The sequence below is a fragment of the Orcinus orca genome, chromosome 17 (genome assembly GCF_937001465.1).
Source record: "Orcinus orca chromosome 17, mOrcOrc1.1, whole genome shotgun sequence".
NCBI classification, from domain to species: Eukaryota; Metazoa; Chordata; class Mammalia; order Artiodactyla; family Delphinidae; genus Orcinus; species Orcinus orca.
In genome coordinates this window covers 78481819-78508366 of record NC_064575.1, presented here as the reverse complement: position 1 = coordinate 78508366, position 26548 = coordinate 78481819, and the positions used below count along the sequence as shown (strand labels likewise).

The window sequence follows — 26548 nt, the reverse complement described above, 5'->3', positions numbered from 1 at the left end:
AATTCTTGTAAAGATGGAGACAGTTGACAACCATCGCCTCACCCCTTCTCACCTAGTTTAGATGCCCCACTCATGGTGCCCTTAAGTAGGACTCAGCACTTCCCCTAAGGAAGCGTTTACCTTATTTTTTTAATAAATTTATTTATTCATTTATTTTTGGCTGCATTGGGTCTTCGTTGCTACGTGCGGGCTTTTCTCTAGTTGTGGCACGCGGGGGCTACTCTTCGTTGCGGTGCGCGGGCTTCTCATTGCGGTGGCTTCTCTTGTTGTGGAGCACGGGCCCTAGAGCACGTGGACTTCAGTAGTTGTGGCTCGTGGGCTCAGTAGTTGTGGCTCGCGGGCTGTAGAGCGCAGGCTCAGTAGTTGTGGCGCACGGGCTTAGTTGCTCTGCGGCATGCGGGATCTTCCCCGACCAGGGCTTGAACCCGTGTCCCCTGCGTTGGCGGGTGGGTTCTTAACCACTGCACCACCAGGGACGTCCCGCATTTACTTCATAGACAGTCAAAACTTTTAAAATTCCCTCTTCCTCTCTACGAGTTTGATAGGGCTAACACTGTGCCTGAAATGTAGGATGTACTCCATAAATTTGCTGAATGTATAAATAAATGATTTAATGAAGGAGATATTGTACAATCATATTCCTTAGGAGGAAATTGAGCTCAAGCGTGTATGTAACTTACATGTAAGCCAAGGACAGAAATAGCCAAGATGAGGATTTCAGATATAGGTCTGTCTGACTGCATCAGGCCATGCAGGCTGAGTCCCACCACAGCACAGGTGGTCGTCATGCCGTCCTCGTCCTCCAGGAGAAGAGTGAGGTCAGTTCATCTCGCAGACTCTCGATCCTGGCACGTGTTCTCTCTCGGCCAGGAACTCTTACCTCTTTGTTCCGCTGGCTCCTTCACTTCATCTGAGACACTGCCAAACGTCACCTCCTGTGACAGACCCTCCTTGCCTCTCCGGCTGAGACAGACTCCAGAGTCAGACTATCAGACTTCAAAACCTGGCCGCTCTGCTTATGAGCTGTGTGATCTTGAGCAACTTTGCAACCTCTCTGTGTCCTCACGTCCTCATACGTGGAAGGGGACAATAATAGTCCTAACCTCATAGGCTGCTTGGAATGACGCCTGTGGTCCGGCAGAAGTAAACGCTCACTAGAGATTAGTTCTGCTCATTTGGTGTGTTACTCATCCACGAGATTTGGAAACATGGGGAAAATAATCCTTTCAGGAAACCAACACAGAAAAATATGTAGTTTCTCACTCTTCCATCAGTGTATGAGTCTACGTGTCCTCGGAGCACCAGCTGCAAGTGTTCTGGAATCGTGCTCATAGATCTCCAGACATGCTGGATCAGAGGAAACAAACAGATCCTTGAGCTCAGCAGAGCTAACTTTGCAAACCTGTCCAGATGAGCGTGAACCAGATCAATATATCAGGGTTATTTTAAAATCACAGTGTTCTTCCTACAGCCCAGGAGTCAGTCCTATCATGACCCTACCTCCTGGTCCCTGCTTTATCCACCGTTTTCCTTCCTCAGCCCAGACAGTCCGTTAGGAACCACCAGCCCCTTAGCCCTCAGCTGCCTCATCACAGAAGTTGGACCAAGGGATTCCTGAGCCACTTCCTGTGTGTTGTGAGTTTGTGGCCACAGTAGCAGAATTGGTCCTGCATCGTTTTGCCACATTAGATAATGTGAGTTACAGGCCACTTGGAGGATTTTTTTTTTTTTTTTTTTTGGCGGTATGCGGGCCTCTCACTGCCGTGGCCTCTCCCGTTGCGGAGCACAGGCTCCGGACGCGCAGGCTCAGTGGCCATGGCTCACGGGCCCAGCCACTCCGCGGCATGTGGGATCTTCCCAGAATGGAGCATGAACCCATGTCCCCTGCATCGGCAGGCGGACTCTCAACCAGTGCGCCATCAGGGAAGCCTCTTGGAAGACTTTTTGACGGTATGATTTGGGCACATTGCCAAACCTTTGTGCCTCAGTTTTCTCATCTATATAATGGTTATAGTAAGAATACCTACCTCCTAGGGCTACTGTAAGGATTAAGTGTGAATAGAGCCTTAACCTGGCAAATACTACATAAGGTTTGCTTTTATTATTATTACTGTCATTATCCTGATTGACACCCACATTTCTGGGTTTTCTGTGCCGAGGATCTTTTCCACATGCTGTAAGGCCAGCTTAGGAGTCAGATCAGCATAGGTTTGAATCTTAGCTTGGCAATGGTTTTCCCCTCCCTTCCTTCCTTCCTTCCTTCCTTCTGTCCTTCCTTCCTTCCTTCCATAACCCAAACATTAAGAGCCCTGCTTTGCCTCAGGCCCTAGAGATTCCCAGGGAATTGGGACTCACAGTGTAATGGGGAAGGCACTCACAGTCTGATGGGGGAGGTGGATATGTCAACCAAAAAAGAACAATGTAGTGTGGAGGGTGCTGGTATGGGGATATTACAGACACAGGAGTACAGAGAAGGCGAGCAGAGGAAGGGAAATCTAAGTTCTACCTGGAACAACACATCAGGAGAGGATCCCTGAGGTGCTTTCCTTTGACTTGACTGTTAAGGGCTGAGTGGCTTTACATGGGGCTGAGGGAGGGACTAGGGCTCTAATTTTGTTCCTTCCCTCCTTCGTTCTTCCATCCTTCAAACTAACAAGCATTGAGTCCCTAGGCCTGTAATCTTTCCATGGGGCATCTATTTCTGTATGAGAAATCCCTAGAAACGCCAACTCATTAGGTCAGTAAAGAAGAGCGTGCAGAGAAAAATGTGCAAAATGCCTAAATAAATGAGTCTGCATTTCTCTATAGAGGAATTTATATCGTAGCTAGAAACAAAGGATGTGAGTTCTCCTAGCTCTACCGTGAAGTACCAGGATGCTGACGACCACTCCATTTTCATTGTCATCTAATTCCCAATTAAGATCTCTCGTTTTAATGAAAAACAAACATAGGCGAGATAGCGACTTTCATTCATAGTTTTTTCTCAGAGAGAAAAGCAGGGCACCAAAGCCTCAAAGGTTTCGCACGTGGATGGTGACAGATTTTTATTCTCTCTGTGCTTTCTCTGCCTTTTTCAGGGTAGACCATGGTGCTGAAGGAGCCTCATAAAAGGGGACTGCTGGTCTTGTGTAGGCTCTACCTTTCCCATGTGTAAAGAGGGAAGGAAAAAAGAGTGAAAAAGAGAAGGGACAAAATCAGGGCTTTAACTCCTGTAGGTGGGATTGGCTGCTCTGTGCCGGTTACCCAGTTTGTGCTCATTGAGCTGAACAAACAGAACAAGACAGATTGACCATTTCTTCAAGACTCTTCTGTTGGCTACAGTGACACTGTATTCTTGGCTGCAGTGACATTGTACTCTTGGTTTATCCATCATCCAACTATCCATCATCCATCCATCATCTGTCCATCTGTCCATCCACCCATCCATCATTCATAATACATCATCCATCATCCATCCATCCATCATCTGTCATCCATCAACCATGCATCCATCCACCCATCCATCATCCATCATCCATCATCCATCATCCGTCCATCATCGTCCATCTGTTCATCCGTCCATCCACCTATCCAATGAATATTTATTAAGACCCTCCTGTGTACCAGAAGCCCTTTTAGGGAATATAGCTATGAATAAGAAAGATAAGGTCCCCAACTATTTATTTGACAGGATGCCTCTCAGTCTTCCTAAAAGTAACTTGTCCCAAGCTCAAATTTTGTTTTTTTGTTTTTTAAAAAAAACATATTTATAGCTTATCCAGGACACACATGTCCAACAAAGATGGCATAAGGAGGCAGCGAATATAGTCAGGTTGGTCCCAAGCAAAGTTGTTTACTGAGCACCGTTTGCCTCTGATATTTTTTAACCTTACCTATTGGGTTGTCTCCCTTCCAACTTCTCTCTGATATCACAGCTTCACTGACACCTCCTCCCCACTGTCTCATCTTATTCTGTATCCTGGATGGGAAGGGCAAGAATTGTATTTAAAAGTACCACTCCTAAGGTTCTCTTTGTATTTTGTTCATATGAACACTTTTATGAGTTTTTAATGTGCAAACGTGGGCCCAAGAGCTGAGTGTGAGAGTAGAGACAAAAGAGAGTTTAATTGAATGGGAAGTGAGAAGAATCTAGATTGGAACAGAGGAGGACTCAACCCTGGAGGGAGCATATAAGGAGGAGAAATGGGAAGGGAGAGGAGGATATACCGCAGGAAGGTATAACCACTGAGAAATTTTCCCAATGGAGAGAGTCTAAATGATTTTTTAATTTTAATTTTTTTAATTTTAAGTTTCTTAAAACAAATTTACATGGTTCATTAGTCAAAATAATATAGAGGCAAACAGTAAAACATCTTTGTACAACTTCCATCCCTGTCTACCCCATTCCACCCTCCTACCCCCCATAAATAATCTTTTTCAGTTTTTAGGTATCTTTCCAGTGTTTCTTTAGCACATACAAACCAAAATTTATTTATATTTTTATATTCCAAATTCCAAAAGTGTTTTAAGAGTGACGTCTAATATTCAACCTAAGTTGTTTGAGTTGTGAGGCAAATCCTCACCATCTACTAAGATCCGCTTCACACCACAGTCTTGTATCAAGTGTGTATGTGTGTGAAGACAAGGGACCGCCAAACTCAACTTCTGATTTCTTCTCCAAACCTGTTTTGCTCCTTTTGCTCAACTGAAAACAAAATGGCATCACTGTAAAAAGAAAAATCGTGTCCCCACCCACCCATTTGTGTAGCCAGAAACCCAGGAGTGGTGCCTTACCTGCCTCTTGCCCTCGTGGCCACACAGAATCCATCAAGGAAGACTGTTGTGGTTCTTCTCCAGAATCAATGTCCAAGTGCTGGTCTCCTCCTTCCCACTGCAGTCACCCAAGTCCAAGCCACCAGCTTAGGAAACTTCAGTGGCATCTTCTTTGGTCTTTCGTTTTTTCCTTGCTTTCCTCCAATCCATTCTCCATGGAGCAGCCACGGTGTAACCTTTGTTGTTGCTTTTTTTTTTTTTTTTTTTGCGGTACGCAGGCCTCTCACTGCTGTGGCCTCTCCCGTTGCAGAGCACAGGCTCCGGACGCGCAGGCTCAGCGGCCATGGCTCACGGGCCCAGCCGCTCCGCGGCATGTGGGATCTTCCCGGACCAGGGCACGAACCCGTGTCCCCTGCATCGGCAGGCGGACTCCCAACCACTGCGCCACCAGGGAAGCCCGGTGTTCCCTTTTTTAAAAAAATGTTTTTATTGTGGTAACATACACATAAAATTTACTGTCTTAACCATTTTTAAATGTACATTTCAGTACCGTTAAATATATTCATATTGTTGTGCAACCAATCTCCTGAACTTCTTTGTCTTATAAAACTGAAACTGCGCCCATTATACACCAGCTCCCCGTTTCCTCCTCCCTCCAGCCCCTGAAAACCACCATTCAGCTTCCTGCTTCTGCAGGTTTGACTGCTTTAGACACCTCATATGAGTGTAATCATACAGCATTTGTCTTTTGGCGACTGGCTTACTTCACTGAGCATAATATCCTCAAGGTTCATCCATGTTGTAGCACGTGGCAGAATTTCCTTCCTTTTTAAGGCTCCGTCGTATGTTTATACTGCGTTTTGTTTATTCATTCATTCTTCCATCCACGGACATTTGGGTGGTTTCCGCCTTTTGGCTATTGTGAACAGTGCTGCTATGAACATGTGAATTCTCTTTAAAAGCGAAGTTGATATCCTCTTTCCTTCTTAGAACTCTTTGGGTGTCTGCAGGTAGACCTAGAATAAAATAGAAATTCCTATTTTCCTCTTCCTATTTTTGAATTCTATTTCTAAAAATCCCTGACCGACCTGGCCTCTGATCCCATCTTGCCCTTTGTCCCCCATTCACGTATTTTTGGTCACGTGCGCTCCCTTCAGTGGCATAAACCAGCCCTCACACCCTTTGCACCCACGTGCGAGTCTTCTGCCTGGAGAGGTCTCACTCCTTTTCTTTGAAGCCTTGCTGCTTCTTACTCTTCCAGTCTCAGCTTCCATGTCTGGAGCCACCATTATCTTGAACCTGAACCACTGAAACTGGTTCTCTGATTGTTCTTCCCATCCACCCGAGGCCTTCCCTGACCACCCTACCTAAGGTGACCGCATGATATTCTCTGTTACTGCGCTCTGTTTGTTTCCTGGTGTTGACTGAAAAAAAATGCACAACCTAGAAGTTGAGAATTACTTTTTATTCGGCAGACTTTCTGAGGACTTAAGCCCCGGATGCAGCCTCTCAGATCGCTCTGCGGGACCATTCCAAAGAGCATCCAGGATATACAGGAGTTTCTGCCATAAAGACCGGGTGGTCAGAACATCGAAAGTTTACTGTTCATTAAAGAAACCCTGGCATCTCAGGTTAAGGAGTTTAGCGCTTTTCTATGTATGGGAAGATGCAAAGTCTGGGCTCACTGAAATCATTCCACTGGTAGGCACCTCAGCTCTCTAGGGCCAGCATCTGGTACTTTCTCATCCTGAAGCCCCTCAGAGTGCACCTTGGGGGGCATCGTGTTTCCATCCTGAGCTCCCTCAGGGTTCACCTTCGGGGCAGCTGTAATGTGATGGCTTGATGGCTGCAACATCCTTTGTTTACTGATCTGACAGGCAACATTTTCTTCATCGACACTGGTCAGATTTCCAACAATACATACATCTGTTTGCCTAGTGTGTGATTTCTTGACCTTATTGTAAGCTCACTGGAGGCTGTAAACCACGTCTGTTTTAGTCACAACTATTACCTTAGCAAGTTACTAAGAGCCTAGCATTTTCAAGATGTAGAACACATTTTTGTGGAATAAATACATAACATTAGCTCTATTTTACAGGTGAAAAAAAAAAAACGGAATCAGAAAGAGTTAACGCCTTACCCAAGTTAAAAAATACTACCTGCAGGGCAGCGATCTGAACCCAGCTCTCTTCTCTCAAAGGCAACACTCTTTCCACTCTACAGCACATCCTCCCTCAGCTGAAGTTGGGTTCATTTTCTTAATCAGAAGGTCAAATATTATTATTCCTTCCTTCTTTCACCCAACGTCGTAACAGTGTTTTCAGTGCTTACTATGTGCCAAGCACTGTGTTAGATGCTGGCTCGTTAGACAAAGTACAGTTTCTGAACAGATAGCTTACGCTTTTGGTTTCTTATGCTCAGCTCCGTTGACTTTTTGGGTGGGATAAGTTTTTGCTGTGGGGCCACCCTGTGTGCATTGTAGGAAGTTTAGCAGCATCCCTGGCCTGGACCCACTAGAAGCCAGTAGCACTCTCCAAGTGATGTCAATCAAGTGCGATTCCAGACATGCCATTGGGGGCAAAATGAGAGAGAGAGTCCCTCGAAAGTCAGAGATTTCATTATGGTGGCCAAGCGCCATGGTTGGGAAAAGTCTTTAAGAAAGCACAGTGAGGGCTTCCCGGGTGGCGCAGTGGTTGAGAGTCCGCCTGCCGATGCAGGGGACACGGGTTCGTGCCCCGGTCCGGGGATATCCCACATGCCGCGGAGCGGCTGGGCCCGTGAACCATGGCCGCTGAGCCTGCGCGTCTGGAGCCTGTGCTCTGCAACGGGAGAGGCCACAACAGTGAGAGACCCGCATACCTCAAAAAAAAAAAAAAGAAAGCACAGTGAATGGATATCTAACTGGACCAAGGGTGGAAGTGTGCCTCGGAACTGATATTTGGACGAAGTTTCAGACAAAAAGTCGGTCTTTTGGTTAAAAGAAGGGATGAAGGTTTTCCTAGATACAGGTCACCACTTGTGCCAAGGCTGGGAAATCAGGGAACTGCGTGGAGCTTAACACAACTTAGAGTTCCCTGGGGCAGGAGCCCAGGGCAGGGGCTGAACAACTTTGCCGGGAAAGAACAGCCTTGACTTTACTTTTGCCATCCTTAGTCTCTATTTCCAGTTTTCCCAATTCGTGTTTGGAAGTCATTTGTCTGCACTTAACAAATCAGGGACCCCGGCTTTCCAAGGGGATCTGATGTCAGCTTCAAGGAGAGCTTTTCTTGTGAGACCCAGCATAGCCTCCAGACACACAGCCTGAATCATGCACTAGAAATCCATACGGAGAAGGGCAGAGATGGGTTTTGAGTTTCAAGGATGAACTTTGCCTTGCGTTTGATTATCCTTTGGGGTCTTGGATTTCAGGCAACACAATTAAGAAGTAAGCTGATCACCCACTTTGCTGGAGAGAGAATTCCGCTAAGCCTCTTAGGCTCAATGGCCGTAATTCAGAGCCGAGGTTCCTGACTCGTGCCCGACACATCTGGATTCCTAATGCTGTCAGAATCCACCTCTCATAAAACGAGCTCTGTGACCAGTGGGGTATTAAGTGAACATAGCCAAAGCAATTCAGACTGTTAGAAGTTGCAGGGAAACATTTAAATGCCAAACAAGCGAATCCTAAATCCCAACAGAGAGAGAACCAAGAGAGTTCTTTCATTATCTGATAGTCAGCAGTTGTCCTGAGATTTCAAATCAGGACAAAGTGGCCGCCATTACTTTTTTTACTTTTGTCTTGCTTAGTTTAAAATTAAGCTTCTCATACACTTATCTCCTGCCCAGGTCAAGTTCTGTGACAGTGGGTAGTGTTTGAGACTAGCATTGAGAAGAAGTACTGTAAAATAATACATAAATCCTGAGAACTCATCTCAGTTCATTAAAAAAAAAAAAAAAAAACACTTTTTTGTGGCTCAGGAAATTTTATCCCTCCTTTTCACACATGTCGTTAGCTTTCTACTGCTTCTGTAGGAAGAGGATTATTTACCGAGATAATGGTGACAGCCAGCATTTATTGAAAGCTTCTCACATCCGCATCCCAGACAGTCAGCTAAGCACTTTACACGTATTCCCTCACTTAACCCTTCCACAGCCACATGTAACATGGGCTGGCCCTCATCATTGTGCCCGTGAAGGAGCTGAGGACCAGACGGCATGAGTTCTGTGTCCTAGGTTACATGTTTTTTAGGACGTTTCCCCTCAGGCCAGTTTTGCCCCAGAGTCCTGACCATCAGGCTGTGCTGAGCAAGGCTGTGGGGTGGGTTCAGAGATAACCAGGCAGAGTCCTTTCTTTGCCAGGACTACACAGTCGAGTGGGGGGGGGCGGGTGTGGGAGTGTACAGCCTCCACCCTGGGTACCAGACACAGAGACGGAGAAAAACACAGCCTGTCTTTGGAACAGATGGGGAGAACTCAGTTTCCAAGAGGGGACCCTTGGGCAGTTTTAAAGGGCAGATGGGAATGAGGTCAACTGAGAAGGCAAGGAAGGGCATGGCTGAGTGCACCAAGGCATGCAGGAGGGGACGTGGGGATGGGCAAGGGGCTTGGTACTGATGGAATGATGGATCTGCTTGGCAGTATAGCAAGACAGGTAGGCAGGGGCCAGGAAGCAGAGGGCCTGAGAAGTGACTGACCTCAAGTCCCCTTTTCCCTTAGCTCATGGCTAGGAAAGCCTTCTCTGTGTGTTCAGTTGACATCCTGCCTTGTTTAGTATTTTGAGCCCCTGGACCCTGATTTATTCTCATTAGTCATTTACCTAGTACTGGTCAGGAAACCACTCTGAAAACTTTGACCAGCTCAGGAAAGATGGAGTCATCTGAGTGCTGGCATTTCTCTGAATCTACTCTGGGCATGTACATGTATTCATGTAACAATGCCGGGCGAGAGACAACAGTCCAGAAGGAGTCAGGTGTTAACAATTACTCATCCACTTGTTCGTTCATTCATTAATGAAATACTTCTTAGTGGCTTCTCTATGCCAGGCTGAAGACAAGAAGCATTACAGACATTATCATATGTAATGCTCCCCAAATCTCTCCTAAGCAAAGTGTTGTTAGGCCCACTTAACCGATGAGGACCCGGTGCTCAGAGAGCGTAAGGCACCTGCTCGGCACGAGGTGCTCCCACCTCTGCAGCTCCACCGCCAGGACCTCCTCACCACCCCAAGCCACAGAGATGGCAGCAGCTTCTGGCTCTCATAACCAGACGCAGACCGTAGAAATACTCAGTTATCTCAGGCTGACGCAAAGCTGACTTGACCACCCATAGTCATATTCATTTGTTCACTCATTTCTCCCACAAGTACATGCACACCTGCTGGGTACCAAGCCCCGTGTGGGTGATGGAGAGAACGCAGCTGAGCTGAGTGTACTGATGTGTGAAACAAGCACTATGGGTCTCTCTGGTCTGTACCACACAAAAGGACTTCCCTCCTGTGCCCACTCAGGTGAGGGGCAGAGGCTAAGAGACAGAGGGAGAAACTACTATTTATAGAGCACCGACTGTATCCCAGGCTCCATGCCAAATCCTTGACAGGCATGATCCCACTGCAACCGAAGTGAAGTGGGACGTGTTTATCCCTATTTTAAAGGTGAGGTAACTGAGTCTGGTTAAGGTCACAGGTTTGCCCGAGGACACCTAGATGGTTTCTGCACCAGGGCAACTTTCTGTTGGACTCATTAACTGTTTTTTGTGCCAAGAAGACTTTTGGCAGTACAATGAAGTCCCGGGACCCTTTCTCAGAATAACAACTTTGAATCCATAAATAAAAGGCAGACAGTTACAAAAGAAACTGATAATGTTGAAATGTAATTACCAAAATATTTAAACTTTTGAGATGCAGTCGTATACGTGCTTCTTTGTGTTGAATCTAATGGCATGATGTAGTGGCAGGTTGAATACTACCATAATTTCAAAGCAGTGACGAGCATGGCAATACCTGGAGATAACAGGATATAAAATGACCTGTGATTTCTGTTGTGGAAAGTCACAGGACATGGCTGGGGCATTAAGGATATTACTGGGGTTTATTCATATATTCATAATTGAAAGACATGCTAATTTTCAGTTTGAGATTAGTGAATTAAAATCTAATTAGTAAATTAAAAATGCAGTGTTTTTCCCATTCAAGCTCATGGACCTCCCCCAAAGTTCTGTCCATGGCGGGGTGTCTGTGGACACCAGGTTAGGGTACTTGCTTTATGTCATTCAGTTCTGTTCAAGGAACACTTGATAAAGCTTCGCCTCTGTGAGTCACTATCTGGGCACCACGGAGCGGTACAAGGGAAGTTATTGATGCAGAGGAGATGGGAGTGGAGGAGGAATGAAGCTTCTTTGCTGCCTGCTGCTACAGGCTGGCATTTTATATCCTGGATCTCGTTTACGCTGCACTTAAGCACATGAAGAAACTGAAACTCAGAGAAACGCGCCTGAGGTGTAATAGCTAGTCGGTTGCAGAGCTAGGATCTGAACCAAGCCCTGTCCCATTCCAAGCCGCTCAATCAGATTGAGCCCTGGAGGCGCGAGTCCCACTCCCGCGTGGAAGAGGATGTGTGCGTCTTTATGGAGAGGGACGGGAAATTACGAAAGCCTGCACTCAAGGAGGAAAATTGTTCACTTTTGCTTATTTTGTAGCCAAAAGCTGGGTCTCTTGGATCGGGTTCGCCTTTCTAATCCTCGTGGTAGCAATACTAAAGGAAAGCTATTTACCCCTCTGAATGTAGATGCCATAGAAGAAAGTCCTTCTAAAGAACCAAAGCCTGTTGGCTCAAACAATAAAGAGCGTTTCCGCACCGCCTTCCGCATGAAAGCATACGCTTTCTGGCAGAGCTCTGAAGGTAACGCCCTTCCTCTTCCTCACCCTGTCTCCTCCCTGTCACCTCCTCCCACCCTCTTCCTTCCTCCCCTCCCTCCCTCCCTTCCCTGTGGAAGAACCCTGCAGTCTACAAAGTAGCCCTTTCCTGCTGCCCTGCATCAGCGTCTCACTTGTCTTATCCTCAGCCCCTGGGCTGTGATAGGTCCCTGCACTCACTCCAAGAGCAGAGGGCCCACGTTAGCTGTTCTCCTGGGCCAGGGTCACCACATGTGTCTGCACATCCCCTCCAGGGAGCCTTGGGACATACCGCCATGGATCCTAAGGGGGGCCCTGATGAGTGCATTGCCATGGAGGTCACCTCGAAGGATGGAGAGGGGCCCGGTGCAGAGTGATCTGGACACCTGGGGAACTCAGCACCCCCAGGGGTGGGAGGAGGTGTTGGAGAAGTGCCCCATGGGGGCTGTAGGAGCAACACATCTGTGTGCCCCTTTCACTTACGAAAAGGGAGGATGAGTAGGGCTCAGAAAGTGACCACCCCCCAAGTCAAGGTCACAAGGATAATGACTGACAGAGCAAGAATCCAAACCCGGGTCTGTCTGATAAACACCCACGTGTGTCCCTTTGCTGCCTCCAAAGGGCCACTCCGGAACCCTGGAATTCACATCACCTCCACCCTAGCCTTCTCCCCCAGCAACAGTCCTGACCTACAGGCACCTCTGACTCAGACATCTGGATAACAGAAGGGAGATGAGGAGAGGGTCGGAATGACGGAATGACGTCACAACTGGAGGACGCATCGGGGTTTCTGAAATGGGAATGGAGATGCAGGAGGCTGAGTTTGGATGGCTCTGACCGAACCAGGTCCCCGAGCCTTTCCGAGTACTGTGACCTGCCCTTGACATGTGTCTCCTTCCCTCCCAGATGCCGGGACGGCCGACCCCATAGCGGAGGACAGGGGCTACGGGAATGACTTCCTCATCGAAGACATGATCCCCACCCTGAAGGCCGCCATCCGAGCCGTCAGGTAACGCCCCCTCCTCCCTGCCTGTGGGCCTCCCGAGGCCCCAGCTCAGCTCCACAGGGTGCGGTTTTGTAAAGTGCTCTTGGGCTTTGGGAAGGTGGGCAGAAGATCCCTCAGGTAACCCCTGAGTCAAGTCCAGAGACTATGTCAGTTCTAAGGGAGCGGCTGCATTAGCAGGTCATCCTGGGAGACCCTTGCTCTCCGTTTTATAAAAATGCTTCCACAGGCCCCTGACAGTGTTTCCGATTGTCACCCTCTTGTCTGGCTTCGGCCACCATTTATTTTAAAGGATGTTGGAGAGGCAGGGGTGTATTGACATGGAGTTTTCTTTTATAAGGCTTCTCACTCAAAATAGCTTTTCTTCCGTCTGTCTTCATCCATCTAGTTCTTTTTTAATTAGCATTTTCAACAAGATAATCACGGATAGGATTTTTTTGTCTGCTTCAGACAAGACTGTAATTCACCCTGGCTATTTCTGTTTTGTTTTGAATTCCACAAGAAAATAAAAATATGCTACTACTTCAAGGAAACTTTGACCAGGATATGGGCTTACAAGCACTCCACCATAGTGGCAGTGAATTCTGGAAACTAAGTCAGAGTCTCTGAGAACTAGTCGTGATATTTTCAGAAGATTCCCAGTCCAGTAGATCAGGGAGCACAATAGTTTATAATATGTGACCCTCAGCAAAGCCGCTGGCCTGGTACCTCGTGATCCCATCCTGTACAATGTCCCAGAAATGAGGCTGGATAAAAACACAACTACCTGGATTCATAACTGGTTGAATGGTCTTATTCAAAGCAAACCAATGAATGAATCTGTGTCAAGCTCGAGGGAGGTCTCTGCCGGGATGCCTCATGGTCTGGCTTCTGCCCCATCCTTTTTAGCATTGTCATTGATGCCTTAGTTCAGGGGTTGGCAAACTTCTTCTGTAAAGAGCCAGGTAGTAAATATGTCAGGATTTATGATCCGTAGGTCTCCGCTGTATTCAACTTTGATTCTGTAGTGCAAAAGCAGCTGTAAACAGTCTATAAATGAATGACTGGGACTGTGTTCCAACATAACTTTACTTTCAAAAACAGGCAGTGGGCCAGATTTGGCCTGCAAGCCATAGTTCCTGATACCTACCTTAGATGGAGCTATGTAAAAGGCAGGCTTAGAAAATCACATAAAATTGGAAAGGATGGCGAGTTGGATATACAGTCAATAGGCAAAAATAGTGTTTAGGGGCTGACGCCATGGGCTATGACAAGCAAAATGAGCCTTGAATGCACCATAAAAAAGACCTGTACATGGGACTTCCCTGGTGGTCCAGTGGTAAAGAATCCTCCTCACAGTGCAGGGGACTCAGGTTCGATCCCTGGTCAGGGAACTAAGATCCCACATGCTACTGAGCTCGAGCGAGAAGAGAAAAGAAAGAGAAAACCCAAACACCACAACTAGAGAGAAACCCGAATGCCACAACTAGAAGAGAAGAGAAAACCCGAATGCCACAACTAGAGAGAAACCTGTTGCCGCAACGAAAGATCCCTCATGCCTCAGCAAATATCCTGCGTGCCACAACTAAGATCCTGCGTGCCACAACTAAGATCCTGCGTGCCACAACTAAGACCCGATGCAGCCAAAAAATAAAAGACCTGTACAAGTATGAGATGGGAGGACCTGGGAAGCTGTGTTTCCTACCTGGCCTATGATTAAAGGTTTTAACTGACACTATGTTCAGCAAGAGTTGACCTCGTGATGGGAATTTCAAGGAGCATTAATCACCTAGGATGACTTTATTGGTTCCCAGGAAGATGGAGGTGAGGGTTCAGCATCTCCAAGTTCTGGGTGCCCCCACTTAATTGAGAACCTGAGAAAACTCGGGGAACAGAAGCTAGCTTTTCTCTTCCAGGAGCTCGTAAGCCAAAAGACTAAGGAGGCTATTGAGGAAGAGATATGTCAGCTGTCCTCAAACAGAAAGCAGTGTGACACAGGATTAGGACCGTGAGCCTTGTCCGCGTACAAACCTGGGTTTGAAGGAAACTCTGACGTTATGAGCTAGATGGCCCTGGGAAGATGCTGGAGCTCTCTCGGCCACAGTTGCATCATCTGTGAATTGATCTATTAGCAAATTGTTAAAAATGCGCTTAGCTCAGTGTCTGGCATGTAATGAATGTGAAATAAATGTTAGCTCTTATTGTTACTATGAATGAATTTATTATTCAAATGAGTAGAAGGAGGTAGTCATGAAGGAGAGACGCCAGCCAGCCTCATTCAGTGTGTTTCCAAGAGGTAGAACCAGGACCAAGAGTTGAAACTTCTCATCAAGTTGTTTCTTTTTGGATGTTTTATCCTCCCCCGCCCCAGAGTTTGCTCATCTTGTATCATAATTTCCTTTACTGTCCACTCTTGATGTACAAATGTCTCTACTTTGCCTTGCAGAATTCTTCAATTCCGTCTCTATAAAAAAAAATTCAAGGAGACTTTGAGGCCTTATGATGTGAAGGATGTGATTGAGCAGTATTCCGCCGGACATCTTGACATGCTTTCCAGGATAAAGTACCTTCAGACGAGGTAAGACAGCACACCTGGAAGGATGGTGCTCTCCTGACTGCTAAGGAATTAGACAGAGCCAGGTAGACCTTAGCGCTGAGGGTGAAAGGCATTCAGTAATCCACAGTGCAGGGGAGAAATTTTAAGAACAAACATATTCATCAAACGTGGATGTCAAGGCCAACCAACACCAGATCAGACAGGCTGGGAAGAATTTCTATGACATTGACACGGCCAAGATCAACACCCTGATTAGGCCTCAGGGAGAAAAAAGGCATCTGTGCTACTGTCCCCTGATTGTGCTGCTTTGGATGTTGCCAACAAAATTGGGATTACCTAAGATGAGTCCAGTTGACTAATTCTAAATAGAAATTTTCACCCAATTAAAAGTTCATCAAGTGTTATTTATACTAGTGAAAATATGGAAACAGCATTGATTCCCAATTCCCAGTAATTGCCTCCATTTTTGTTAGGCACCTGGTGCTCTACATTTATGTCTCTAATCCCTTATAACCCCCTAAGTATTGCATTATAGCTGCCATCTTACCAGTGATGAAACTGAAGCTCATAGGACGATGGATTTGCCCAAAACTACCCAGCTAGTAGGTGGCAGAGCTGGAAGTCAAACCAGATCCAACTGGTTACAAAACTCCCATTCTCTGTAACATACCACACTGCCTCAAATCTATAAATAGTGATTAAGAAAATAATGGTACCTGCTCTCATTAAAAAGTTATGCAGCCATCAAATGACATGTTAAAAATGTATATAGTGAGATAAAAATTTATGTGATTGGTGAATATATATATACATAATATGATTACTTATAGTACACTTAGATACTTATATGGACATACGTATGATTATATTTATATATAGTCTACCTAGATCTTGTGATGATATTAACTATGTTATTTATACACTATGATTACAAAAATGTACACACATAACGTTTATTCAGAAATATACACAACACATACACACTCTCCCTTACAGGAGCCTAAAGAAAAGAAATAAGACTTCCCCCAAGGGGTTACCATAGCTCTACTGATGTGATGAGTCCATGTGTGATTTTTTTTCTACTTTTTAAATTGATCAAATCTTCAATGAGTTGTAAAAATATCCTTTTAAAAAGAAAATCATTTAAAACAACTAAAGGACACTTTGATGTCAAGTCATAGAACTGACATCAGGAAGCCAAAGCCCTGAGGCTCATTCCAGACCTGTGTGAGATTTCAAATTGACATGAGTCAGGTCCTCTCTGAACCTCAGTTTTCTCATCTGAATATTTCACCATTGGGTTGTCCTGCAGAGTTAGTAGGACCATCATGTTGAATGAGTTGACCATTAACGATGCTGCTGGGTTGGAAGAATGCTTATTTGTGACCTTCCTTTATCCATAAACGGAATACCAACTGTGACGGCCCAGCACAGTGGCGGGCACACAATCGGTGCTCAATGCCGCCGAGCAAAAGGAGGCGTGAACAGGTTCTGAGCCCAACATGCTGTTATTTATGCAATGTGTCTCTCTGAGAGCTGGAAGGAGGGAACATGATGTCTAGGACATACCGGCCTCCAAAAATATCAGCCCCTCTTAATGTGCATTGAGTGGACCTTTGCACAGTCATCATGTTTGGTATTTATCAGGCACAGGAGTTTCTGAGTCTTAGCGGGAGGTTGACTGCCTAAGTGGGCTAATCACATACCCCCAGCCATGCTGACACTGCAGGAGGCCAGAGAGAAAGGAAGGGTGATTGAGTACATGGTGGGGTCACTGGAGGAGCGGTTGGGTTTGCAGAGACACAGCGTGAGGCATGGCTGCTTCTGGGTGCGTGGTCTTAGCGGTCCTAGGCCTGTGATCAGCCTTCAAGGCTGCTCCCACACCCGGCCCCTGCCCTAGCCCTGCAACTTGATGAGGGGAGGGGGTGGGGGGGCGTTTGTCTCCTGTTGTGCTCAGGGTGGCGCAGATAGGGAGCTAGTGGCTTGAGCAGAAATGGAAGCAAGGTGTGGGAGCCAGTGTTGGATCATCCCTCTAATGGTCGGAGAAGCCTGCAAAGCAGCAGAGAAAAGAGAGCACAGCTGAAAACAGAGGCTAGGGTTTAGGAGGAAAAACTCCCTAACTAGGTGTTTTGGGTGGAATAAAAGAGCTGGAAGACCAGATAGGCTGTAGCACACATGACATTTCCTGTAAGAAATAACAAGACACAACTGTCACCCTGTCTCAGTGGTTTGGCTGCCTCTCTCCCCTGGGGTAGAGAGATGCTCCCGGTACCCCTGGACCGAAAAAAGATAATGATACATTGAGATTATAAATTCTTGCCCTCTTTCTGTCCCTCTGTCTCTGCCTCGCCCCCCCCCCCATCACCCCTTCCTTTCCCTTTCCCCCTTCCTCTCTCGTTTCTCTTCTCCTTTATATTCCAAACCCACAGCTGACTACAGAAGGAAGAGAATGAATTGCTTTCTTCTCTTTTCATGTAAAGCTGTTTTTAATTTAATCCCCTCTCTTTGTGTGCTCTCTTTCAGAATAGATATGATTTTCACCCCTGGACCTCCATCTACTCCAAAACATAAGAAGTCTCAGAAAGCATTCACCTACCCATCCCAGCAATCTCCCAGGTGGGGCCTATGGTCATGGGCTGGCAGGCTGTGTGGTACCAAAGCCCACAGAGCATTCCCCAAACCTCAGCTAGGCTCCTTCACGGTGGGGTGAGGTTGCCATTCCCCTAAACCAGATGAAGAGAAAGAGTCTGAAGCCTATTCCGGCCTGTGGCCATCTGAGAGGTTTCTGTACAAAAGACTTGCAGCCCCTCCACCCAGACCCTGCAGGTGACACTGCTTTTTATGGCTATTGAAAATGAAACTAACGGTTTCCTAGTTATAAGATAAGAGGAGACTTATGAGCTTTATTGGAACCGAAAGAATATGTCACGTTGGCAGAACCCAAGGCACTCCTGGTCAGCTATCTCGGCTTCTCCTGCATCATCACCCACAGAGCCCAAGAAGGAAATCAGATGTCAGGTCCCTGACAACACTGTAACAGGCAGAGCTGTGTCCTTCAACAGAGCAGCTCCGCTGTCCCTCAAAAAATGTTTGAGAATTGTCCTTTGTTAGGTCCTCATGAACAAGGAGCCGTCCTTTAGAACAGCGGTCCCCAACCTTTTTGGCACCAGGGACCGGTTTCACAGAAGACAACTTTTCCACGGACTGGAGGTTGGGAGGGGATGGTTTCGGGATGATTCAAACACATTACATTTATTGTGCACTTTATTTCTATTATTATTGCATTGTAATATATAATGAAATAATTATACAACTCACTGTAAGACTGACAGGAGACGGAGCTCAGGCGGTAACGCGAGCGACGGGGAGCGGCTGTAACCCACCGCTCACCTCCTGCCGTGCGGCCCGGTTCCTCACATTAGCGGTCCGTGGCCCGGGCGTTGGGAATGCCTGCTTTAGAAAGTCCACTGTAAAAGAAGTGTACACTTCTTTATTCCCCAATGTCTTCAAGGCAGGTAACATGAGTGAAGGGAGGTAGGCATAAGAAATGTTATGCACCTTATCATAATAAGGCCCCTTATTATTAAAGAAGGGAGAACGTAAGGAGGATAATACACAGCATCTAATCTTTGGCCTCAATCCTGGGGATAGAATAGCAAGGGGTGAACGTGCCCCATCCCAAGGAGGTAATTGTTACTTTGTTCTGCTGTTGCTAATTTTACCAATGAAGATCCTCTGTTAACAGTCTGATTTCTCAAGAAAAGCTGCATATCCAGATTTCATGTACAATTCCCCATTTCTGAGATGGCTTAAATGTTTAGAACCCTGTGCAAGCCAAGGAGAACACTGGTGGGCTTGGATTCAGCACACAGGCCACCAGTGTTTGACATCTGCTTTAATTCAAGATTGCTCAGCCCAAGACAGGCCAGGGTCTTAGCAGGAGTCAGTAGCCTAGAGAGAAAAACCAACTGCCTAGAAAGTGCCAGACATGAATGGTTTCAAGCAATAGCTAGGTGCCCTGAAAGGTCTCTTCTACGTAGAGCAATATTGAAACTAACTGGAATTTAGGCAGATATGAACTGTGCCTGGCCAAGGAGCAAATGCAGCACACGTCTCCATCCTGTTACCTACGAATAGCATCTTTTGCATCATTTTCCAGATTTCACATCTCTTTCCCAGTCTTAACTAAATGAAACAGATGAAATATTGGAATATTGGTCCCCACTGTGTAGAATTTCAGAGATGAGGCAACCCCTCCCCCACTCCATCCTCAACCAGTCGTCTGAGACGGAAAGGCCAAGGAACATAATTTAAAGGAATCAAACACTCTGGGCACAGTTACTAACCTTGACACAAAGCTTCCTAAGAGCAGCTTAATATTCAGCTTCAGGACTTCCCTGGCGGTCCACTGGTTAAACTTCACACTTCCCTGCAGTAAACACGGTAAGCATGAGATGTCCCTGTTGAAGACAGGAAAATGCTGGCCTTTCCTGATGCCCATTTGCCTCCAGAGTTGCGTGGCCTCTTCCAGACCACGTCAGCCTGAACACGAGAAGGATAGTTCCAGGGGCCACAGCCCACCTAGCTGAAATGACCTTGCAAGGCAAAAGTAGCCGTCACGACCTTACAGCAACATGGGCTCTTTCCTAGGAATGAACCGTACGTGGCCAGACCACCCACATCCGAAGCTGAAGACCAGAGCATGATGGGGAAGTTTGTGAAAGTCGAGAGGCAGGTAGGTCCTTCCTTTCTCTCACCAAAAAACAAGTATGTGAAATTTACTTTCAAATGTCATTTTTCTCATAGGGAGATAACATAGTTGAGAATCTACCATTCATAAAAGGATCTGGAAATGAAATCGCCGATTCAGCACTTTACTGGTTGGGTGGTCACGTGCAAGTGAATAAATTGTTCTGAGTCTTAGTTTCCTCGTATGTAGCACGGGGATTTTAATACCTCATGAGGTTGCCATGAGGACTAAGTCAACTGATACCTGTAAATTATCTACAGTAGTAGCGGGCACACAGTAAACACTCAACAAATGGTGGCTACTGTTACCGTGAACTTCGTGGTGTTTAAGGAATGTTGGTGACCTTCTCCACATTTCTTCGTAATTCTCCTCCTTCCCTGAAAGTTTGGGTCATTGTGTGGCCGGTGTGAAGGGGCCTGGAGGAGGGCAGGCTGTGGGTGGGGTTCATTCAGGGCAGAAAGAAACCTATTCAGTGACAGCACCCTAGGTAGCCACCTCTCCTCTCTGCAGTAAAGCAGCTTATATTTCAGGATTGTTTGCCCAACTTTACACTAGATAAATAGCACTGTCAGTTTCCCTTAGGATTCCTATCAATCCTTTTATTTTATTCAGAACCTAAAATTGGATCTGTGCAGAAGAAGCAAGAGAAAATTTGAATGATTATCTTTTTTGGTACATCAAGAATATCCTTTTCCATTTAAAATTTTTAATTTCTCATCTCAGCTCTTCCACTTACCTGCTCTGTGATGTTTGATGAGTTACTTCATCTCTCTGTGCCTCTATTTCCTCACCTGGAAAATAGAGAGAATAACAGTATCCACCTCATAGGGCTGTTACGAAAATTAAATAAGTTAATATCTTTAAAGGGCATACTAACTGCTAGAGAAGTACTAGTTATTGTTAAGGCTTGGGTACCAACTCAGCCATGACCTAGTTCTACGCTTTGTGTCTTCATCTGTAAGAGAGGATGGTAGACCTGCCTGCAGTGCTTCCTGGTGAGTTATGAACTGTCAGGGAAAGAACATGCCATGCACACATGAATGCACACTTGTGTCTGTGCACTCAAAGATTTTGATACGTTCTCAATTCTGTGGGTAGGAACAGACAGATGCAGCTTATCTCAGTGTATCTTCCCCTGGCCTCCAAGACCCCTAGGCAGGGTCTCCAGTTGTGAGCTCAATTCTTGCTAGCCACTGCCCTTGTATCTTTGGGGCTCACATCACCAGGTAGGGGAAATGTACACAAACCGTCTAGATGCTTCTGTAAGGGGGTGTTTGCAAATCAAGATCTCCCGCTCCTAGACCCAAACGCAGCAGCAAGGCCACCTCCTCCTCGGGTAAAACTTGTCCTCCACCCATCTCTCTGCTTCCGGCTTTCTGGGAAGTCCTTGCCCTGTGTTGTTTTTTTTTAGATTAGCACGAATCCATGCGCAAGGCTCAAAATCAAGAGGCACAAAATAATTAGCTGTTATGATGATTACGACTTGCAAGAACCCTCTTCCTTTCTGAAAAGTAAACGCTATAGTTTTTCCTCCCGACCAGTAAAACTACCCGCAGGTCCGGAGAAAGCAGCGATTCACGGCTCCTTGTGTTTTCCGGGTTCGCGACATGGGGAAGAAAGCAGCGATTCACGGCTCCTTGTGTTTTCCAGGTTCGCGACATGGGGAAGAAGCTGGACTTCCTGGTGGACATGCATATGCAGCACATGGAGCGGCTGCAGGTGCACGTCACCGACTTCTGCCCGACCAAGGGGACCTCTTCGCCAGCTGAGGCGGAGAAGAGAGAGGACCACAGGGAAGCGGAGTTGAAAACCATCATGTGTAACGACTCTGAGACCGGCGCCCCCAGCGCTCCCTACAGCGTCCACCAGGTGCCCATTGACAGGGCCGGCCCCTACGGGGTTTTCGCCCACGACCCCGTGAACCTGTCCCGAGGGGCACCCAGCTCTGGAAAGGTTCACGCCACCCTTTCCTCCTCGGCAACCACCTATGCGGAAAGGCCCACCGTCCTGCCTATCTTGACTCTTCTCGACTCCCGAGGGAGCTACCACTCCCAGGCTGAACTGCACAGTCCCTGCTCGGACCGGGTCTCCCCCCAGCAGAGACGCAGCATCACCCGGGACAGTGACACCCCCCTGTCCCTGATGTCCGTCAACCACGAGGAGCTGGAACGCTCTCCAAGTGGCTTCAGCATCTCCCAAGACAGAGACGATTTTGTGTTTGGCCCGAGCGGGGGGTCAAGCTGGATGAGGGAGAAACGGTACCTCGCCGAGGGTGAGACAGACACGGACACAGACCCCTTCACGCCCAGTGGCTCCATGCCTTTGTCATCCACGGGGGATGGTATTTCCGATTCGATATGGACCCCTTCCAACAAGCCCACTTAAAAGGGGTCGTGGGCTGGCTCCTCCTTGTAATGTAGACGGACTTTGTATAGCTCACTTGCTCTCACACCCGCCACGTACCTGTGAGATCCCCAGTGGCTGCGTCAAACGCGTGCATGTGCGTGGTAGCCCCGCCTGGGCTGGGGCTTCTCGTGGCCTTTTTCTCCTCCAGGTGACCACAGTGAAGCCGCTTCCTTTCAAGCATGGTTTGCATGACTTTACACTATATAAATGGTACCGCTAACCTCTTTAGGATACACATTTATCCGCTCTTCTTACTTTGAATCATGACTGGACCAGTACAGGGAGAAATGACTGAGGAGCCGTGCGATGTGTCTGTGTGGTCGTCTGGTTTGGGTTTTGGTTGGGTGAGCAGAGAAAGTCGTTTACGTTGTTTCTAGCGTCACTGCCCCTTTGTGTAAAACAAACAGTCCAACAATTAACCGTTTTCTAAAGCAAGCAAATAATTCTCTCAACAAAAATACATTGCGTACCAGTGACGTTGCCTCCTGAGCTAAAAACGTGGGGGCAGGAACGAGATAGTCATCACATCTTCAAAACCAAGACTTTTAAACATTATTTTTTTAAGGAAAGCCTGGGAAAACCTTCCAAAAGCTCTCAAAGGGACCTCGCTAAGTCTGTCATTGTCAACTATCACACCCCGGTTTCCTCATCTGTGAAGGGTGGTGGCAGGTGTAACGTGTTGGATGAGTTGTGACTAGGCAGGGAGAAAACACACACACATGCACATTAAGATAGTTCCCAAATTACGTAGCCAAAGATAACAGAATTTATCAGCAGTGGGGTGCCCCTCGGGGCAGGGGCTCAGTGCCTTCAAAATGAGGTTCCAATTCACATTCTTCCCCGAGATACTTGTATAAAATATCCATCTCAAATAGGAACTAGAGTCAAGAGGGCGCACAGAATTATCCAGTCCACATCCTTCCTTGTAAAAATGAGAAAGCTTAGGCCCAGGTAAAGACATATGTCCAGGGCCACTCCATTGTTCCCCAGAGACCTGAGACTCAAAGCCCGGTCAGCTGACTCACTCCAGGCCCTGGTCCCTCCTGCCACGCCACTCTGCAGTTTACACAACAGGACCGAGATGCCTGTACTCTGTTGTGTGGAAAGCACTCGTGACACTGTTTACCCAGCGGGAGGAGGATGTCTGCTTTTATTGCAAAACATGTTTGTCGGATGCTTTGCATTTTGGATTCAGAAAAAAGTAGTAATACAAGTGAGCTACAACATTCATTAATATGCAACTAGACAAAATTTCCACAACCATCCATTTTTCCTCCTCTAGATTTTTTTTTTTTTTTTTTTTTTTTGCAGTACGCGGGCCTCTCACCTCTGTGGCCTCTCCCGTTACGGAGCACAGGCTCCGGATGCGCAGGCCCAGCGGCCGTGGCTCATGGTCCCAGCCGCTCCGCGGCATGTGGGATCTTCCCGGACCGGGGCACGAACCTGCGTCCCCTGCATCGGCAGGCGGACTCTCAACCACTGCGCCACCAGGGAAGCCCCCTCCTCTAGATTTTTTAAACCACACATAGCCATAAGACTAGCTGAGCTCACTGTCCTACTATATAAGCATTAATATGAAGCAGAAGCCATCCTGCTAGGAGATGTTGCTATTCTCTGAAACACACTGATGGAAAAGGTTTCCGTTAGGCTCGAGGTAATTAGCTAAATGACTACACTGCAGTGTTACTGTCTCACTCTTTTCATACATCTAAGCACACATTGCGGACGGTTACCTTGATGACAGGATGTTTGAAGTGGCCTACGCGAGTGTCTACGTCCCACCAACGCTCTCCCTCGCAGTCCTGTCAAGAGCCATAATGGCTGTGGCAGACATGATGGTGGATGGTTTCATCGTTACCTAGTGCAGGGCTCTTGCACTATATTGGAGAGAGGAGCTCCTTCCTCAGAGATTGGTTTCTTTCAACCTATATGTCAATAGGTACCATGTGTAAGGCTCAGAGTACAGTAATAATGAAGGGTCAGCCCCTGACTTTAGGGACTTACAACCAAAGCCCGAAGTCCTTGGCTTTGTGAGGGGTAAAAAAGGAGTTTTACTTGGAGAGTCCCACGAATGGATGGGTGTTGGCTTTGAAGTCCGAGGTAGGAAATACACAAGAGTGCACACATACATCAGACGTGAAACCCCCTCCCCCATGGTTTGCCGTTTGACTTTCTGGCTATCTGAAGGGCAAAGGGCATGTGAGCCTCCTGACCCCCTTCAGTATGGCTGCAGTTGATGACCTAAGAAACCTTATGCCCCTTTCTTAGAGTTCGGTTCTTGATTCTGACCTTCCTGGAATCTTTTGACAAAAATGATTGAGCCATCTAACATACCAATTATTTTTCTAACTTATTAATATTCTTGCAGAACCTACTGGCCTCAGTATCTTACAAATAGAGGCATTTTCCAAGAACTCAATGGAGTTCCCAGCTGGAAGAGTGAGACTTTCTCATCCTCAGGTTAAAAATAGTTACCATGGCTCCAAAGTTAGAGGATTACCTTAGGTTCTTTTAGTAACTGATGGGCAGGGGTTGGGTTTGTGTCGATTCCATACCTCCAATGCAGTATGTTGTCTTTATCAGTGTAGACCAAGGCAAATTACATCTTCATGAATGAATAAATGATAAGAATCTTAAGAGCTGTTCTTTCCCATCTAAAAAAACAAAAAAGAAAGAAAAATCATCTAGAATATTCTTTGATATTCCTTTAAAAAAAAACGCATTCCAGAAATGCAAACCAAACCTACTCAAGTTGCCTGCCCACAGACGACATCATCAACATGGCTGGCATTGATGAAGTAGAAATTCAGAGTCTGGGATTAAACATAATTTATTAGGAGAAACAGTGTGTGCTTCCACAAACCTCTTTTTGTCAAACAAAAAAAAAACAGCATGATGAAATAATCCAACAGAATTGGTAAATAACACAGCCCAAGGTTATTGTACTTCAGATAAACCAGTGGTTCTGAAGCTTGCCCAGGAAACTGCAATAGTTTCAGCAGAACTCCATGAAATAATGGCAAATGAAGGATGATTTTCTCCAGGGAAACTATGATATATGTACTCAGTCTCTGTGTCACAACATGATATATGCAAAATTGAAGAGGTCGTCTTTTAGCAGGATCAACATTAATGAGATAAATACACTTTCCAAATGTTAGGTGAAGGGTGATCCTATTGGGCTGAGAAGAAAATACTTGAGATCAATTTTGAGTTTTGACTATCAGAGACTAGCACACAAGCAAATACTGAAAGTTTTTTTGTTTTTTTTTATTGTGAGAGGAAAAAAAAATCAAATTGAGAAAGTTCTATTCACTAACTGTGTTTGTTCTGGAAACTGAGAGATTAGACTTATGAGACATGGCGTTGATACTATAAAGCTCTAGTTGTCATGAAAACATAGCCGGAAAACCCCAAGGTATATACTGTACATCAAATGAGCTCATTAATCAATAGTATGCATTTAATGCCTATTTTGTGCAAGACAGTTCCTAGACGCTGTAAGTTGAAAGAATAATTACTTATAGAAGATGTTAACGTAACAGGAGCTACTCAAAACTGGCCAAGATCATTGTCATAATTCCATACCACCCTAATGAGCACGATAAAAACGTTCCTTTGGTTATTCGTTTACAAGATTTATTAAGCACCACTGTCTTCTAGGCACTGCACAATGCATCAGAAATTCAGAGATAAGAAAAATACAGACTGCTGTCAAAAAGCTAGGAATCTGGTGGCCTTGAATTATTAAAGGTCCCTTTAAGTTATGTCTACCAGAAGTGGAAAGAACCTGATTTCATCCCTGCAGACAACTATACAGACAGGAATGCTTCCTAGGCTGGAATCAGTGAGAGACTGAACAAGGAAGAAAGTGAAAGCAAAACTTCTGCATCAAAATCGTAATGACCCCATCAGCTCAGGGAAGGCTGATTGGATTGTAGGGGGACTTTGAGCTTGCGTTCAATGCTTTAGACATTATAGCTCCAGACAAGCTGTGGAAGAAGGAGTTTCTGGAGTATCTGAGAAGGTTCTTGGAGAAATCAGCTTTTTCTTCCTCTCCAAATTGAGACCAGGCAAGGAGCTGAGCTACTTCCATTTCATTGTGTTGACCAAGAGAAGCTTATAGTAAAGACCAATATACAGCATCTATTTGAAGAGAAAAGTGTCACTCCGCTTCTGGAAACCTGCACATCAGATTCTCCTGGGGCAAGAGAATAAATGTGTCCAGTGTCC

General features: G+C 46.2%; 2 protein-coding genes and 2 long non-coding RNA genes across 7 annotated transcripts in view; 1 reads left to right on the top strand and 3 right to left on the bottom strand.

Annotated features, from left to right (window-relative positions):
• The window catches only part of KCNQ3 (potassium voltage-gated channel subfamily Q member 3), a 291899-nt gene extending 269288 nt beyond the window's left edge, over positions 1-22611 (top strand). Inside the window, exons 10-15 of the mRNA XM_033419771.2 lie at positions 11425-11627; positions 12527-12629; positions 15049-15180; positions 17683-17775; positions 19810-19894; positions 21560-22611. Coding sequence (XP_033275662.1) covers positions 11425-11627; positions 12527-12629; positions 15049-15180; positions 17683-17775; positions 19810-19894; positions 21560-22294 — 1351 coding nt within the window. The 3' untranslated portion in view covers positions 22295-22611. The remainder of the gene's footprint in view (positions 1-11424; positions 11628-12526; positions 12630-15048; positions 15181-17682; positions 17776-19809; positions 19895-21559) is intronic.
• On the bottom strand, positions 586-11343 carry LOC117199652 (uncharacterized). The gene is made up of 3 exons (XR_007472518.1): positions 4563-11343; positions 3873-3958; positions 586-1402 (listed from the first exon to the last, which is right to left on the bottom strand). It is a non-coding gene; the product is annotated as an uncharacterized LOC117199652 (long non-coding RNA).
• On the bottom strand, positions 11799-17882 carry LOC125961619 (uncharacterized). The gene is made up of 3 exons (XR_007472522.1): positions 17756-17882; positions 14634-17208; positions 11799-13553 (listed from the first exon to the last, which is right to left on the bottom strand). It is a non-coding gene; the product is annotated as an uncharacterized LOC125961619 (long non-coding RNA).
• EFR3A (EFR3 homolog A) overlaps positions 21307-26548 on the bottom strand; it is a 183929-nt gene continuing 178687 nt past the window's right edge. For 2 of the 4 annotated variants that reach the window (XR_004480929.2, XR_007472515.1), the window contains one exon: positions 24871-24969. The gene's annotated coding sequence lies outside the window, so the exon portion shown is untranslated. Of the gene's footprint in view, positions 21675-22372; positions 22704-24048; positions 24241-24870; positions 24970-26548 lie in introns of those variants that run through there. The other 2 variants (XR_004480932.2, XR_007472516.1) reach the window with 2 other exon arrangements.